At 45.1% G+C, this 17,236-nt stretch overlaps 1 protein-coding gene across 1 annotated transcript in view; it reads left to right on the top strand.

Moving 5' to 3' along the window:
- The first annotated feature begins 1,339 nt into the window (after positions 1–1,339).
- The window catches only part of LOC142571153 (male-specific histamine-binding salivary protein-like), a 33,139-nt gene continuing 17,242 nt past the window's right edge, over positions 1,340–17,236 (top strand). Inside the window, exons 1-3 of the mRNA XM_075679431.1 lie at positions 1,340–1,477; positions 2,241–2,388; positions 15,156–15,319. Coding sequence (XP_075535546.1) covers positions 2,260–2,388; positions 15,156–15,319 — 293 coding nt within the window. The 5' untranslated portion in view covers positions 1,340–1,477; positions 2,241–2,259. The remainder of the gene's footprint in view (positions 1,478–2,240; positions 2,389–15,155; positions 15,320–17,236) is intronic.

The raw sequence follows: 17,236 nt of genomic DNA, 5'->3' as shown, positions 1-17,236 counted from the left end.
CTACAATGATTCTACAATGATACAGATGCGTCAATACAATAAATATTGTAAACTGGTTATGGTGAATAAATAAAAACAATGTATACATCAAGGCGAGAGAACGCATATAAACGTCGTGAATGTCCTGCAGCCAGCTCGGCTTCCTCGGTGCACCGGATTCGGGTCACATCGAATAAAATAAGGAAGCCGAACGCACACATACTAGATAGCGCAGCCTTGCTCCCGCTTTAATTCTGACGGTTCCAAATACGGAGAATCAGTGAACGTGCATTGGAAATACTACGAGTTACGCGCGAGACGTTCAGAACCTTCGCTGAATAAACTTATTGTTACTGCTATGTGAAAAGGAGCAGCCATTGCCATTGCGTCGTTACTACATCTCTTTCTTTTAGCTTTATTTAAATTAATAAAGACGAAAATAGCTACAACTGAAAGACCTGCAACATTTCGTCACCGCGAAGCGCCGTGCCTTCTCGCTGTGCTTATTTTTCATGCTGTATTCAATTGAACATTGTGCTAGTGTTGTTGGTGAATCTGCCTTCGTGATTATTTTATTAGTGCTTCTTACAGTCTTCAAGCCCTTCGGAATCCCAGGTAGTTAAAATAACCACGGTGCCCTGTGCTAAGGTGTATCTCATGAACTAGTGTGAAGTTTCGGGACGTTAAAATCCGCATTATTACTTTTTTTCTTTTGTACCGCCCTGAAGCATGAGGAATGCTGTGGTGAGGGCGTTCAGATTAATTTTTCTGATTGCGTAGTATACAAGTTAAACTTCCATGCAAGTGAACGTATCATAAGAAGTCAGAACTTCTTAAAGAACGTATCAGAACTTCTTCATAAGAACGTATCATAAGGACAGCATAGGGGAAGTTACTTGCACTTATAAATAAAATTTAAGAAATGGTAAATTGATGGAAATTGAAGAGGATGACAAAACATAACTGGCTGCAGGCGGGCCACGAACCCACGTCTTCGCAATGCGCGTGCAATTCTCTTACAAAAGGTACTTCGCCGCCCTTGAAGTATACAATTGATCATGTGTCATTTCCTTCTTAAAGTGAAGGTACTGAATGACTCATGATATGAACGAGTAAAGAGCACCTCTAAACACTTGCCCTTGGGCGCGGCGAAAAAAAAAAAAAATCTGGCACACTCTAGACTATGCCCTTTTTATGAGGCGAAATTCCGCCGTGAAGAAAAATGCCGGTTACCAGAGAGGCACGAAAGTGAAAGAAGCGCGAGCCGTTGTTTTGCTTGCGAAAGTGGCGAAGGTGAGCGATTGCGAAGATTCCGCAGCGGCGGCAGCGACCGGTTCCTCGTTGTCACGTGACTTCCTTCTCGGATCGTCAACAGGGGGGCTCCGTTCTTATTTTCTTCACTTCAGCTTTCGAGAACTAGGTGTCTTTTCGTCGCAAGTCTCGGCGTATCCTGTAATCATCGTGATCGCGCGAAGACTACCGCAATTCCTCGCTGCCGGTAAGTGAAACCAGGCTGTGCCGTCCACCCTGAAGTAAGCGGCTTCCGCGTTCGACAGTCGATCGTTGTGTGCGTCTGTATGGAGAGTTGATTCAGTGCATGCTTTATATCGAAAAGGACTAGGCAGGGTGCTTTTGTAATTTAGTTGCGCGTTCTGTGTAAGGGAAAATTCCACCACCTCGGTGTTCCTTTTCATTATCACATTGATGGGCTCGTTGCGAAAAATCAGCTATCTTCTTTTCGGAAGCAACTAAGCTAGCCACTTACCACTCTTATTAATTCACATCACTTTTATTTGTGAAGTTCAGCTCGGTGAAGAGCATGGGCAAATTAGATAGAAAGATTCGTACGTAAGTGACGCAGCGCTTTCTGTTTCTTGAAAAGTAAAGCTGCAATGCTTTATTGCTGAGAAACACGAACCAATCGCCATCGATTATTTTTACCTTGTTTAATGATTTTATATACTTTTCAGTCCTTTGTTTTCTGTTTTTTTTCTTTTCTTTCTTGTTTCTTTCTTGTTTTTTGTATTATCTGTGAGGGTGCAATAATGCTCCCCCCTGCTTATGTAATACCCCTGTGGGGTCTTTAAGGGTACTGTAAATAAATAAATAAATAAGTGAATAAATAAATAAAGAAATAAAGAAATAAATTGTAGTTTAGTATAAAAATACCTTTACTATGCGCTAACACCTTGGAATTCGAACCGTACAAGGCTACACTCCTATGTTTCCTTGAACTCGGCTTTCCTTGTTTTTTTTTTAAGGAACCACTTTGTCGGTGTCATGACACCAGCGGCAAGAAGTGGGAAGCTGGAGCTGTGCGTCCTGATTTTTGTGGCCGTGTTCGCACTCAGCCAAGAGGAACTTCTAGAACGAAAGCCGGAACTTGCGCAGTATCAAGATGCATGGAAGGTAAGCTCGGCATGAAAGCAATGTGTTCCTCGCGTGGTAAAAAATGCAAATGATTCATGATTGTAAAATTTCGCCGCATATTCAGTTGACATCATGTCGGAGTAAAAATTGATTAACGTATCGGAACGTATTGGAAGGACGTTCGCCCAACATTAAGGAAGACAAGGATGTCGATGATTATGATGACAAGAGTTTCGTTATCGAAGAAATGTTGGGAAACGAGCGTTCCTGCATTCCGACGCTACACTATCAAATCAGTTTTCTAAAGCGAGATGTAGATGTCAGAAATGCACTCTTGAGAGAAGCATGTCTTATGCATTTATGACGCCGGAGATTCGTGAATTTGTTCTTGCGGTGTTGTCTTCGACGTTGCTTCGCGGGAAGTATTGTGTTGTTTTTCACGAAAACATTGCGATGACCTGGTATTTCATATTAGAACTTCGAGACAAGCGCTGAGAGTATAGCTACATTATCGCTAGATTTAGCGACTTTCTGGTCGGTTGAGCGCAAGATGTTCTATTTATTAACAACTGGGGATTTTTTTTTTTACCGACACGACCGAATGTTTTGGCGACATATTAGGGTCAATGAAGTAAGAAAGACTGCTTCAGAAATGGCTTTCAATGGTGCGCATTGTAAAGCAAGTAAAAGCAAGTGGCTCGAATTGGCAGCGCGGTGCGTGGGCATTATGAACGATCGGTTGTTTTCATATAGGCTGTGTTGACATCGACGCATAAGCTTCACAGCACGGTGGCTCTAGCAGGCTTCACATTGTGCTCATCGAATGCTTTTTTTTCTTTTCAAACCCGATTTCAGTGGCTCATAGTGCTACAAGTTCCACAGTTTCATAATATGCGTTCGGTTGTTGAACTGTAGAAGTGATGCTTGCTGGGCCAGTTGGCTCGTGCTGATACTTGAGAAAACCGGCGAAAAAATTGCGATGCACACACGACAGCAAGAAGAGACACTATAAGAAGAGCGTCGTGGTGTCTCTTCTTTCTGTCGTGTTTGCGGCTCAATTTTTTCGCTGGTTTTCTGAAGTGATTGTTGAACGTTCGCAGCCATAGCAGCAAATCAATTTTGCGAAGCTAAACAGTGTATAGTGAGATTTAGAACGCAGTATTTGCATAATCAGAGAGATAGACTGTAGAAAGGTGCACGTATCGGAGCGGCTGGGCTTATTCACGCTAATATGAAGCCACCGGTTCCGTGTGTGATTTGTTCTTTCGGATAAATCAATGCTGCACAAAGATTTCAGCTGGATAGGAGTATAAGCGCAGTATTTGACCTGCATTAATGTAACGTAATTGTCATCCTCGTGTTACGAACACAAACCAAGCGCGTGTCGAAGCATTTTGTTCATTTACGAACACCGACAACCGCAAAACTTGCAGTAATAAATTGTTTCAAACGACTTTATTTTCGTGCTTACGAAATCAGCTTACTTTTGTTTTATTAGTAGCGGATTGGAAAGCTTACAATCTCTAGGTAAACACAGAATTTTAGCTTGTATGATCTTTTGTTGTGTTGATTTTTTAGGAAAAGAAAAGGCCTATGCATCCTGGTGTTAAATGCGCTACCCGTAATTCACCTGCACATACACTACACAAGTCTATGCATCGGTAGATGATTTGCGCCAAGTTAGCTAATGTTAGATTGTTAAAGTACGCCTACTGCATTTGAAATTCACCCAATAGTTTAGAGAAAATTTTAGCGACTTTGAAACAGGCGTTCGCGGAAATGTCAGAGCATTTTCTTTCAGATTAGGTACACGCACAAAAAGATCATATAGCCACACTGCTAAAGACAAGGTACCAGTGCAGCGTAACGGGATGCGAGAAAGTGACATCATCAAGTTGGTAACATGTTTCACATCTCTATAGGAACCAACTAGCCATTGTAGTGTACACGTTGAGGCCCATAATCAAATGGAAGGTGTAAAACGCGATTTCATTAACGAAATAAGATGCGACAGTAAGCAAAATTATTTGCCGGTTCCTCACTAGCTACAGCGACAGGTAGTTGTCATAAAATTATGCAGATCGAACGCATATATTGGATCCCAGTAGTCGACTCCACAAGTGCTCCGCGGTAACGATCATCATCTTGCTGGTATGCCGATAGCCAAAAGACAATGAAAAGAAGGAACTTCCCCTTGTATTAAAGTTCAGATCGTATTTATTGAAATGTTAGGTTCCGACAAGCTGTGGCACCGTAACAATGACGATGTACGACCATAAACAGCGCCCATGCTTCACGAACATGCAGTCGGGTTTATCACGTTCTGAACACGTGCTGAACTGGCAGCAAACTGCAATTAAAAGAAAGATGCTAAGAACGGTATCATGCAACAAAAGGTATGATGCCAAAAGCTGTGATGCAACAAAAGAAGCGCATCCAATGGGTCTACAATTGTCGCCCTGCGGTCCTTCACCCCTGTGGGAGCCCGCAGCACCCGTCAACATCTTTTCAATACCCATGGTCTCGTGTAGTGAATGAGTTAAGATGTGCCTATACGTCGTGTCGCGTTGACAGCAAGGAGTTTTGGTTTTCTGTCGCAGCTCAAAAAGGAGCGCGAACAGTATTGACGACACGAGGCGAATATCCTGGCTATATATGCAATGTTCAGTGGCGCTAGTGCTTAGCAAGTTAGTCTGTTTTGATACCTACAAGGCTGTCGCCCAACACATCAGAACGAATTCCGCATAAGGTGCACATGCATGTAAGTATGCTCATCTTTCACTTCGCTCTTCGTTTAAATAAAAAAAAAAGCACTGCCTTAACTACTACTTACATGAAAGCAGGGACAAAAATAAATTTCAGGAATAGGCGGAACTTACGCAGAAAACTTCTATGAACGTTAAAGAATTGCAAAAGGAAGCGGCAATGTTTAACGCTTTAAGGTGTTGACGAGACTATGTAGTTGTTATGTTATAGGATTTCGGCGGAAAATGTAATTTTTGATCAGCGAGACCTTACTTTGGTGATTTGTTTGTTTACTGGCGCAACCAATTGCGTTAAGGATGCTGTCTTTACTGTAGTTCTCGTTTATCCTCGTGATATTATACCTTGTGTTGGACGAAATTAGTTGGAAATTCCTTAAACATAGGTAAAGTTACATGTTTAAGCTATTCTCTCTGCACTGCATATACCACCGAGGAATGTATTTGGATATGACTCGGTGTAGTAATTAGACAAGTAATTGTGCAAAATAAACTAATCAGCTTTCAACCAATAGAGCCATTCGACTGCTCCCAATGAAACAGTTGAAGCGTTTGGGACCCGAGAAGCTTATAACCGTGATAACGTTTGCAGCGTAATTGTAATTTTAGCTTTACAGCGTAGAACAACGAAATAGAATAGCCAATAAGCACAACTGTCAAGCTCTCAGTAGACGCCCATGAGAGATGTGACTGCTTACGCCCTGCCGTGGGGGAAAACATGAAGCGCGCGAGATCACGGCTTAATACAGAGTTATAGCTCAGCGAGTCAGCGTAGACGCCGCATCGCATGTTGTACCGCGCATGCGCACTGGCGTCTACGATGGCCCGCTGGCCCGCTGAGCTATAACTCTCTATGCTTCAAAGTGTTGTTTTCACTGGCTTTACTCAACGAGTAAGTAAAGTAAGTGAGTAAAGCCAGTGAAAACAACACTTTGAAGCATGAGTTCCCCTGGCTTTTGGAACATTTTCTCACTATAACTCTCTAATAAGACGCTAGCTTGAGACTCGCCCAACGGCGAGATGCAGACAGTGACTTCACTCACGGGCATCTACTAAGGGTGTAGCAGTTGCGTTCTTTGGCTTTTGAGTTCCGTTTTCATGTGAAATTAGCTGAACTCATTACGTTGACAAAATGAGCGCCGAAATGCTCTTACGATTCTGGGAAGGCAATGAGCTGGTACGCTTCAAGTCTTCCATTGGAATTAATCACAAGACTCTGTTGTTTGCAATGCTGGTGAAAGATTAATAATTACTTTAGGAGTTACTACATCGAGCCCTTTTCAAGTGTATGCCTCCGTGGTAAAAATAACAAAGAAGGAATAATTTAATTCTCTAATTCCCTATTCTTAAGGAATTTCCAACGCAATTCGTGAAACATCCTATAAATCTGTGGGCATTTAATAAATCTTGCGGCTGGCTGCGAAAGTTACACGACAGGACCAGTAAAAAATGTATTCCAAAATCTTCGCGCTGTAGACAAAATCATGCGTGCTTAAAGAATCGCAGATACATTGGGGCGAAAAATTTTGATTGACACAACTTGCACACTTCGCTGAAAAACTCCGTAGTTAGCATCTATGTAGAAACCCTGGCAACATTCCTTCGCAGGTGTGCAACCGGAAAAATGTTAACCAAGCCGCGGGCACCAAGAAACTTCCGTAAAAGCCCACAAAATGGGTGAAAGATGTTAATTTATCTTAAAAGTGCTCCGCCAGGAATACTGACGCCTACCTAAAGTACTCTCGATGCCTATCATTGAGGCATTTGCCTTCTTGTCCCACAATAATACGATCTCAACTTAGCGACAATCGACATATAACGCAGGTGGTATATTGTCACGTGGTAGTGACGTCAAAAAGAACGCGGTAGTAATACTGTGAGAGACAAAACTAGCTTTTATTGGGCGAACCTGTGCCCACAAAGACAGGCTACACTTAAAGCACAACGATAGCGGCGAACACAGTCGGCGATCGTCGAAAATCTGATCAGCGGGTCAAGCGTGTCCGCTTTTATACATCAGTCCTCGAATGCTCCAGAGTAATCGCTGGGACCCGCGTGCCTTCTACAAAGTTCTACATTATTCGCGTCGCGCACACATGCGATGAGATTACACAAGGTTTGGTCACAGACAGCGGATGGAAGCATCGATAATATTCCAGAAACTTCCGATACATGCAGGCGCGTCTTGCGCTGTACAATAACATTTGTTAGGCGGTGAAACGTCTCGCCCGATAAACACAAACAAGTACACGTGTCAATGTGCATCATATGCGTTATGATACTCCGATGCGGACCATTTCCATGGCTGATATCTTCCAGCACTTTTTGCACACGGGGCGGCTTTTATGCCTTAAAAAACGAAGCCTTCACAGCCCACTTCTTCATAACTTTAGTTGAGCTCTGCGCCAGCTACTTCAGGACTGGCACTACCCCAAAAGCAAAAAAGCAACCCTATTCAGCATGGCACTGTCAGCTTTGTCAGGAGGCCCCAAGAATTCCTCCTGCGATTTTCCTTTTGCCCTTAATATTTGTCAGCAACTATCCTGAAAAATAACATATTAGTAGACTAATTGTCGCAAGTACCAGTGCAAAACACATGTGGTCGGACTTGAATGACAGCGTAATATCGTCAAGAAAGAATGGCCATGTTAGACTTCATTCTAATGAAGCCTGACTGGCTGAGAAAGTGGCCGCATAGTATTCTTTCGTTGGCGTCATTCTCTGTACAAATATTATATAGCTGCTTTATCTAAGATCTCTTCGTCGCTTTCTGACATCACTGAATTTGGAGACGTAGTTTGAATTTCTTCATTCAGACACATACGTTCGTGCCAGTTCTTAGAGCATTAATTGGTACACATTACTATTGTCCCGTCACTTGTGGTTTTCAGTACAAACCAAAATATGTAGAGATATGACCTATAGTGGTTTATTATAATGCCGAATAGTCATCTCGTGCATACATGCCGTTAATAATTGTTTCTCGCCATTCAAGAATATATTCTACTGCTGTGGCTTTAATTCTACCGTTTTTCTCTGTAGATAAGATAGAGATGGACTTGCCAGAAAACTAGAATCGACATATGCGAGCGGTACCGATGAAAGTGCGCTTGCTGTTTTGGTTTTCTTGTTTTCATTGGGGAGGAAGGCGAAGTGATTCTTTGATGGAACGCTTGTGCTTCGGTCTCCGCTTTTTCGCTTTGTCTCCCTGCATTTCTGGGAGCTGCCGCTCCCTCATTGCGGGACTGGATGAAGCGACCTACGAAGACTTGCCTGATGCGCAGTCGTCAGGTCGGATAGCGTCGAGGAAACGTGGAAGTGCTTAAAGCGATACAGACAGCGAGGCCACTGAGTTATGTTCGGACAGCTATGACTCGTGAGAGGATGACTTCCAGCTCGTGATGAGTAGATCAGCGAAAAAAAGACTACTGCAGGCATCTTCGTCGCTAAGTGCTTCTACCGTGAAGAGTGCACCGCTGCGCTGGCGGCACACTATGCTCTTTATGCCCGTGGACCCGGCGATCAATTTGCGGCTCCTGAACAGGCAAGTCTTCTCTTCGTTACTCGAGAGAATCGCACCAAATGAGATTAAAGACGTGCGAATAAGCTCGCGGAAGAATGTCTTGGCAGTTGATGTCCTACATCGCAGCGCCCTACAAGACCTACGTAATATAACTGAGATCGACAACGTAAAGGTGTGATCAATGATGCATACAGGTGGCGATGGTACTGCAGGCGTCATTCATGACGCCGACGTTGCCATCCCGAATGACGACTTGCCAATACTGATCAAGCCAACTACAGAAGGCACTTTCATTACGAGGATTTTCAGACTGGGAAACACAGGTTGTATGAAGATTTTGTTTGAAGGAGACAGCCTTCCTCCCCACGTCAAAGTAGGACATGTCCGCCATCCAGTACGACAATTCGTACCGAAGCACCTCCAGTGTTTCAAGTGTTGCAAGATTGGCCACGTAGAGGGTGTCTGCGTGAATATCGTCGTGTGCCCGCGGTGCACTGAGTCCCGTTCAGAAGGCGCCTGCAGCACAGATGTTCTAAAGTACCCTAACTGCAGTGGTCCTCACAAGGCCTAATCAAAGGGTTGCCTGCGTGTATGGAAGGAATTCGCGATCCTAAAACGAATGGTGCGAGACAATTCAACGCATCGAGAGGTGGCTGCCGCTGCTAGGTGACGTGGGCATCGACACCGAAAACGTTGACGACACTTCGCAATTGCAGATAGGAGCACGCCATCTTCCGTAAGAAGGATTGCTGAGTCAACGCACAGTGCCACCATGACAGATACAAGGAAAACAAACAAAGCGGAGAGGCTCGCCCATCCGGAAGAATGGCCTGAGCTCCCGAGGGCACAACTCCCTGCTAAGTTGCCTCAAAACGCACCAACTTCGACTGCTTCGGCAATGTTGAAGCGACGTTGGCTGATGATCTCCAGGTCATCAACATTCTGCGGTTGGTCATGAATGCCATTCACGTTATACTTGGAAACTTGAAATCTTCGTCTGCACAAAGCGCGCTACAGGTGCTGGACTCTTTGAGTCCAGTACTTGCAGCTCTTGGTTGTAATCATGGCTCTCCAAAAGCCGTCGTTTCGTGACGAAGTCCGGAACGCATCGATATTTCAGTGGAACGCCAGAGGACTTAAGTCACGCATGTCGGACTTTCGACAGTTTGTGTTCACGAATAAGTTCCCAAGCATCGTCATCTGCAAGTCCCTATCAGATAACATGAGACTGTTCGGGTATGAGTGTTTCATGTCCGCCACCCACGGAGACTGCAGCAAAATCATCGTATTCATACGACGTGATCATACGTATGTCCATCATCCAGTGCCACCTGGCCAAGAAAACCAGTACGTATGTCTCACAGTGAAGAAAGGCAAGCTCACTTTCAGATTAGTTGGCGCCTACATATTGCCCTCAAGTCGGCTGGACTGCGAGCGGTTAGGGCAAATCACGACAGCGACTCCGCAGCCTTTGGTGATGACTGGAGATTTTAATGCCCACCAACATCTCTGGGGAACTTCTAAGATAAACTCGAGAGGCAAAATATTAGTGTCATTTGCCTGTGAACAAGAACTGTGCTTGTTAAATGATGGAAGCCTCACCTTTCTGCGTGGTACTGCCTATCGTAGCTGCCTGGACCTCACCTTTGTTTCACGCTCCTTCACTGGAAAGGTCAGGGGGTTTTCGGATATTGAAACGTGGGGAAGTGACCACCTACCCACTAATCTTAGGATTGAAGGGCTGACGGGCTGCAAGTTAGCTGGTGTCACAGAATGCATCGACTGGCCAATGCTCAGATCAATTGTCGAAGACAGCTGCAGTGATGACTTGTCGTCTAGCCTAGAGGACATCATAAAGGGTGCCCTAGAGGCTGCCACACATTCGCTTCCGAGAATATATACACGCATCGAGTACGACATTGAGCTGGAGAACCTTCGTGCAATTCGTCGCCGTGCAGAGCGAAGATACAGGCGCACGAAGTCTGTACATGGCTTGAGGTTCGCCAGAAGAACTCAAAAGAAAATTCCGCGTCGCATGGACCAACTTGCATCGCAAAGATGGAAGTCATTCTGCGAGTCTTTGGATCCACGAAAACCTTTGTCTCACATATGGAGAACTGTTCGTGGTCTTCGTGGAACCCCTCAGCAGTGCCACCCTTTTACGTATTTGGCCCTTCACCAACAATGCAGCAAGATTGACGTCGCTGAAGTTTTCTGCAGGAGGATCGCTGGCGAAACTAGTTCCGCTGGAAGATCGACACTCCACCACTGACCGATTTCACATGACCCCCGCATGGACAGTCTTTTCTCCATGGACAAACTAGAAGCTGCACTGGCCTTGTGCAAGCGTTCATCTTCACCAGGACCTACCATAGGGCATGGTAGGTTCATAACCTACCATGCCCTATGTAATCTTGGCGAAGAGGCTCGGAAAGTGCTCCTGCTCTTGTTCAACAGCTCCTGGCAGACAGGTGCGGTTCCCCAGGAATGGAAGACCAGTCGCCTAATTCCACTGCTCAAGCCTGACAAGTCGCCTGTAGATATTGCATCATACCGACCAATTGCGCTTGCCAGTTGCATCGGAAAACTAATGGAGAGGATGGTTCTAGCATGGCTAGAATAGTATCTCGAACATTACCAGGTATATCCAGATGCAGTGGCCGGTTTCAGGCGTGGCCGTTCTTCTATTGACAGCGTTATCGACTTGGTGACTTACGTCGAGCACCAGAAGTCCGGCAGAAGAGTATCTGCTGCCCCGTTTCTGGATGTTAAAGGAGCGTACGGTAACGTAACGCACGAAGCGATTTTCAACGCGTTAGAGGCAGTAGGACTTGGCGGCAAGGTCTATTTCTGGATAAGTAACTATCTACATAAGAGATCCTTTTTCGTACTTACCGAGGATGGCCTGACCTCTCAGCATTACAGTAACCGTGGGGTGCCTCAGGGCGGAGTGCTGAGCCCAACGCTATTCAGTCTAACACTCATTGTGCTCGCCGACATCCTGCCATGCACTGTCAGGCTCTCCCTCCATGACGACGACATTTGCATTTGGACGTCGGCTGTGACGCGACTGCAGCTTCGCGCGCGGCAACAGAAGGCAGCCACTTTAACATCATCCTACCTGCGAGAACAAGGACTTCATATATCATATGAAAAGTGTGCAGGGGTGGTGTTTACCAGGAATTCAATGTCTCTATACGTGATATCCGTCGACGGGCAATTGGTCTTGTTGAGCACGAGTCACAGATTTTTGGGGGTGGTCACTGACAGAAATCTTTCCTGGACCCCTCATGTGAATTATGTGAGAAAACGCCTGACAGGAATTTGTCATATGTTTAAGTTCCTAGCAGGAAAGACCTGGGGAGTGCAAATACAATCTATGCTGCAACTGTACAGGGTCCTCTTTATTGGATTCCTGCGGTACAGCCTACCGGTCGTGTCCAACACCTGCAGAACTAACCTGAGTATAATCCAAAGCATCCAAGGCCAAGCCCTCAAGACATGCCTTGGCCTACCGCGGAGTGCGTCAACGACTGAAGTTATTGCAGTCGCTCAAGATTCCACTCTTAGAACGCTCATTAGCATTGAAACAATGCGTGTGCACATAAGACACTTCGCCCGGTCCCCTACACACCACCCCCCAAGTCTCCCAGTAGATAGGCCCCACACGACATTCAGTGCGACTGTCTTTGCTCACCGTGCTTTTATCAGGTCAGGTTATCCACCTGCGGCAAGACCTTCCATTCCTCCATGGTGTGTGCGCCGTACTTCAGTAAATCTTACAATCCCAGGACTTCAGAAAAAGTGGGAGTTGCCGTCATCGGCACTAAAGCAACTAACTTTACTTCTTTTGTACGAGAAATACAGCGGCTGCAAACACATCTATGCTGATGGATCAACTACATCAACCAGTTCCGGTGGCGCTGTAGTTATACCAACAATGAGAATAACCGAGCAGTTCAAGGCTTCCCATGTCACTACGTCTACAGCTGCAGAGCTCGCGGCTTTCCGCGACGCGCTTCATGTGATACGTGCTGGAAGTGCTAGGAAATGGGCAGTGTTCTGCGATTCAAGGCCGGCCCTGCAATGTGTGCAGTCGTTTCTCCGACATGGAACTCACGGTCAGCTGACGTGCGAAATCATGGAACTTGTCCATCATTTAGGAGAAAAAGACCATGATTTATCTTTTCAGTGGATAGCAGGTCATTCCGGTATCATAGGAAATGATTAGGCAGATAAGGCAGCTCGGATGTATAACCAAGAAGACCGCTGCGTCCCCTTTCCTCTCTCAAGGACCGACACCGCGAGACAACTTCGCAATCTAGCTCGCAAGATCTCCTTGGCAGAGTGGAATACAGCACATGCAAGGCGCACAAGACTGCACAGACTAAAGCCGCCACTTCAACTCAGACATCCGGCCGGTCTGCACCGACGCGAAGCGTCTCTTCTGTGTCGGTTGTGGCTTGGAGTTGCCTTCACGAATGCCTACTCAGCACTAATTAGAATCACTGATAGTCCTACGTGTAATGTTTGCGGATGCGAGGAGAGCATCGACCACTTATTGTGCCAATGTCCTCAATTTCAAACACAAAGACAATCCTTGTCCAACGTATTCAGAAAATTGGATGATCGTCCTCTGAGTGAATAGACATCACTAGAGCACCACTCCTACCGATCATGAACTCAGAAGTCAGTGAAGGCACTTTTGTGCTTTCTCAGAACGTGTGGTTTGCGAGAGCGGCTTTAACTCAAGTAGTGTCGGTACAGGTATCTACACCTTCTCTCTCCGTTCTCTCTCTTCCCTTCTCCCTTCCTCCAGCGTGGGGTAGCCAACCAGACACTTGACTGGTCAACATGGACGCTTAAGCTTCGCATTCAAGAGTGGAACGCGAAAGCGTTCCCGTCGACCCGCCAAGGGGTGTAAAGACAATGGGCTACGGCGCAGCGACTACGCGCCCCGCATCGGACGCGGTGAGCGTCGAGCAACGCAGCGTTCGGCGCGACAACGAAATGTGCGCCTGAGCAAGCGACGCACGCCTGAGCCTAGATCGAGTGTCGGTTCTTCCTCTCCTGCGAGAGTCCGATACTTTACCGTTCTACGTGGTCGCTCGTCGCCCCAAGAGGTTTAGTCACTCTATAATGGTGACGGCTATTCCTTTTCACATATGGGAAACAACAATATAAACATATATGTAGTAAGAAAAGGAAAAGAAACGACGTCCTAGGGCCAATAATTCACAGAGCAGAGTCCTCTGCAGCGACGAACATATAATTATAAAATGCAAAGACAAGTCGCGCCACAGTGACTTTGTAAACAAAGTTACAAACACGCACAAGTGGCCGTGATGTAGACTGCGAGGAGGTTTGAACAAACGAGGAACACACAAAGTTACTATAATGCACGCGCAGAATACGAAAGTCAGAAGTGAGCTTCAGCGAAGAATACAACTAAGTATAACATGTAATATACAAGTGGTAATAATTAAATAATTGGGCAAGTTGTAGTTTCATTGTGTTACTATTTATTAGACAGCTTTGGAATAGCGTTTCTCGCCTTACGTGCGTTAAAGGTATGCACCTTTGCTGGATGTTATGGTGCGGTCCTTTCAATTCTTTTAGTTTACCGTATGGAAATGCAAACGTAAAGAAGACTTTATAAAACAGGGCGCCGTCTGGTGCCTCGTGCCAAACGTATCCAAGCCAAGACGATCCATTAGCAACTATTCTGCTGTTACTGTGCGGACGCGTCTCCTTAGGCCTACGGGCGCCAGAATCGCCGAACGATCTCAGAAAATGGACGCGCTATGCGCTCATAACTAACCTTTCAGGTGAGTTTAGAGAAAGCCAAAGCTCATTGCAATTGTTACTGGCGATCAACGCGAGTAAGAGCGTAGCCATCACAAGAATTAACATTGAGGCGGGAGCCATGGGTGCTGCCATGTTCGACAACGCTATTTCTTAGCGTAAGTAAACATTACGAACATTAAACTCGCAAAATAATGTACGTTATCTTAGCGCACGTAAACCACAGAAACCCAATAACGTTCGGAGCATGCGTCGTGAGGAGGACTCTATTTATTTACGCACGTAATGCGTTTACATTTGTTGCAAACTCTATTCTAAAACTGTCTATTGCGGTGCGTATTATTTGTTAAGGGTGCCTGTGTCTTCGAAAAAAATGTCGAGTGCTTCGAACGCTTTTCGTGATATTATTTTCGATGGCCATGCGCCCAGCAAATGTTCGAGTGAGAGGTGGGTGAGGATTAATGGAGTGTAGCTCTTGTTCTAGCTGCCATCTTTGAGTCGCATATCTGGAGCATTCCAGGAGTAGACGGCGAACATCATCATCGTCGGTGCTACAGGAGGAAGCCGAGGACCAAGCCCATTTTATGCGACACAGGAAATGTTTGGTGCTTTCCTTGTGCACTTTTTTTTTCATTCCTGGTTATGTCGCTGGTGAAATAATTTCATCGCAATGTGGTGATGTGGAAGTGATAATACATATATGTTTTTTATTGCAGGCGTTAAATGTACCCGGAAGGTATTACCTGTTTATGAGGTCCTACGAGAAGGAACCCTTCTACAAACACAAGAAGTGTGTTTTCAACGAACTGGTATCTGTTAACGAAGAGGAGCAGTACACCGTAAATCTTATTGGAGCCACAGATCCCAATGACGGGTCGCAGTGAGTGTTGTTTTATTGTTTCTGCTCTTCTTTGCTATTAAAACAGCGTGACTAGAAGACCTTCATGCAAAAATGGCAGTCGTATCCTGTTTTACGAATTACAAGAATGATAATAAAAAAAACGAAACGTTAGCAGAAAATATGCACCAGGCTAAATTTGTTAAACCTTTCAGTGAGAAAAAGATGACGTTAAGTAAAATGAATTCTTTGAACAATTAAACGATGCGTCGCAATGCGAATAGCGGGTCCCTCCGGTGCGCTATCGCACAATCTGCGGTAGGACACCGGAGGGAGCAGTCATTAAGTTTAAACGTCGCATTCAGTTTTAAACAATGAGAATAAAGGGCAGAATTTGCATAGACGTGTATATACGAGGAAAATGTACGCGCGCACAATGGCGGTGAGAGAAAAGAGAGAGAGAGATGGAGACAGAAAATTAGAGGGAAAGAATACCAAGGGGAATTCGCAAGCATTTTCTTCAATTGCTCATAAAGCAGCAGAGGCAGAAGAAAATGCAGCACGCTTTGCTAAGCAGCTGCGGCAAAAAGTTGTCACTCTCTGGTTGAGTGAAATTAATTGGTTTAGTGTGGCTCAGTAACACTTTGGCCATGAAATACGCCGTAACAGAAGGCTCCGCCTAACTAGTGACAACCTAGATTTCAATAACTTGCGCCTGAATCTATCGCTACACGAGTGCTTTCGTCAACCGCTCCATCGGAATACGCCCGTCGTGAGGGTTGGGGAGGGGGGTTGAATCTATGCCGCGACTTCGTGCTTAGCGGCAGAGCGTCTTAATCACTGAGGCACCTAGGCGCGTCTATTTGACTGAAATGAACGCTACAATGGGTAAGGTGGAGCTTCGGTGTAGCAGCACGTACATGGTTGACAATCCGAATGCCAATGTTGGAGGTAAGCTGCAGAATGCAGACACCAAGTTCTGGCTTTAATTAACCCATTGTGACGAATGTAATATGCCACCTGCTTGCGTTCCTAATCCTTTCTAACGAAGTTTGGAAAAAAATTGCCCGTTGTGCATTGTGCAGCTCTGGCAGTTCAGCCGGATTAATTGGATGGACGGACATTACTTTAACAACCAGTAGCATTGTTTAGTTATCGAATAAACAAAGTTTCTCTTGTGCACTATTTATTTACAATATTGCGAACATATGTCTCATTTAGCGTTTAATTTGCGAAGCAGTGAAATTATATCAATTTCGCAGAAATTTTGAAGCAGTAGCTCTCAAAATACGGACTATGCGATCGGACTAGGGAGAACGACAATAGATTTAGCGGCACATGTTGAGGATGGACGCCTCCAACGTGCTGCTACAATTTTTGGGCGCCTGCTAAATGAGCCGTAGGTGATACTGCAGTTTCGCAGCAACAGTTATCCCTGCGATGAAAGAATTCCAGATTTTAAAAGTTAAACGGGGCTAATTCATTATTGCGATTTCTTATGACGATGATGTCTGTAATTTAAATAATACAGGTGAAGTAGCGCAGTCGGATGCATGCCATTAAGAGTTTCGAAAAATGCATTTATTCAAATAAACATATGCGGTGACATTTTGACGGACCACCTGTCATATGTTGCTTCATTGGCTCCGTCTAAATATGGCTACAAGAATTTTCAATGCATGGTAGCTGGCTAAGAAGAATTAAGAAATAAAAAACAAGAAAAACTTACAGTCGACGAATTCCCGTCACAAGATAACTTTTGTTTTTTGCTGTTGTGGTGGGTGCCATATGGGGCTTCGCACTTTAAGAGTGCCAAATAATGCTGAAGCAAAATGTGCTTTCCAACGAATCGCTTTCCCTTATCTGAATAACTTTGTGCTCGGCTGTAAAAGTGCAGGAGTATCTATACCTGTGTATGTTTCCAGATTGTACTTCTGCAGACTTGCACTGTACAGTATA

The sequence above is a fragment of the Dermacentor variabilis genome, chromosome 2 (genome assembly GCF_050947875.1).
Source record: "Dermacentor variabilis isolate Ectoservices chromosome 2, ASM5094787v1, whole genome shotgun sequence".
Classification (NCBI taxonomy): Eukaryota; Metazoa; Arthropoda; class Arachnida; order Ixodida; family Ixodidae; genus Dermacentor; species Dermacentor variabilis.
Note: the sequence above shows the minus strand (reverse complement) of the source record. Positions and strands in the feature narration are given on the sequence as shown.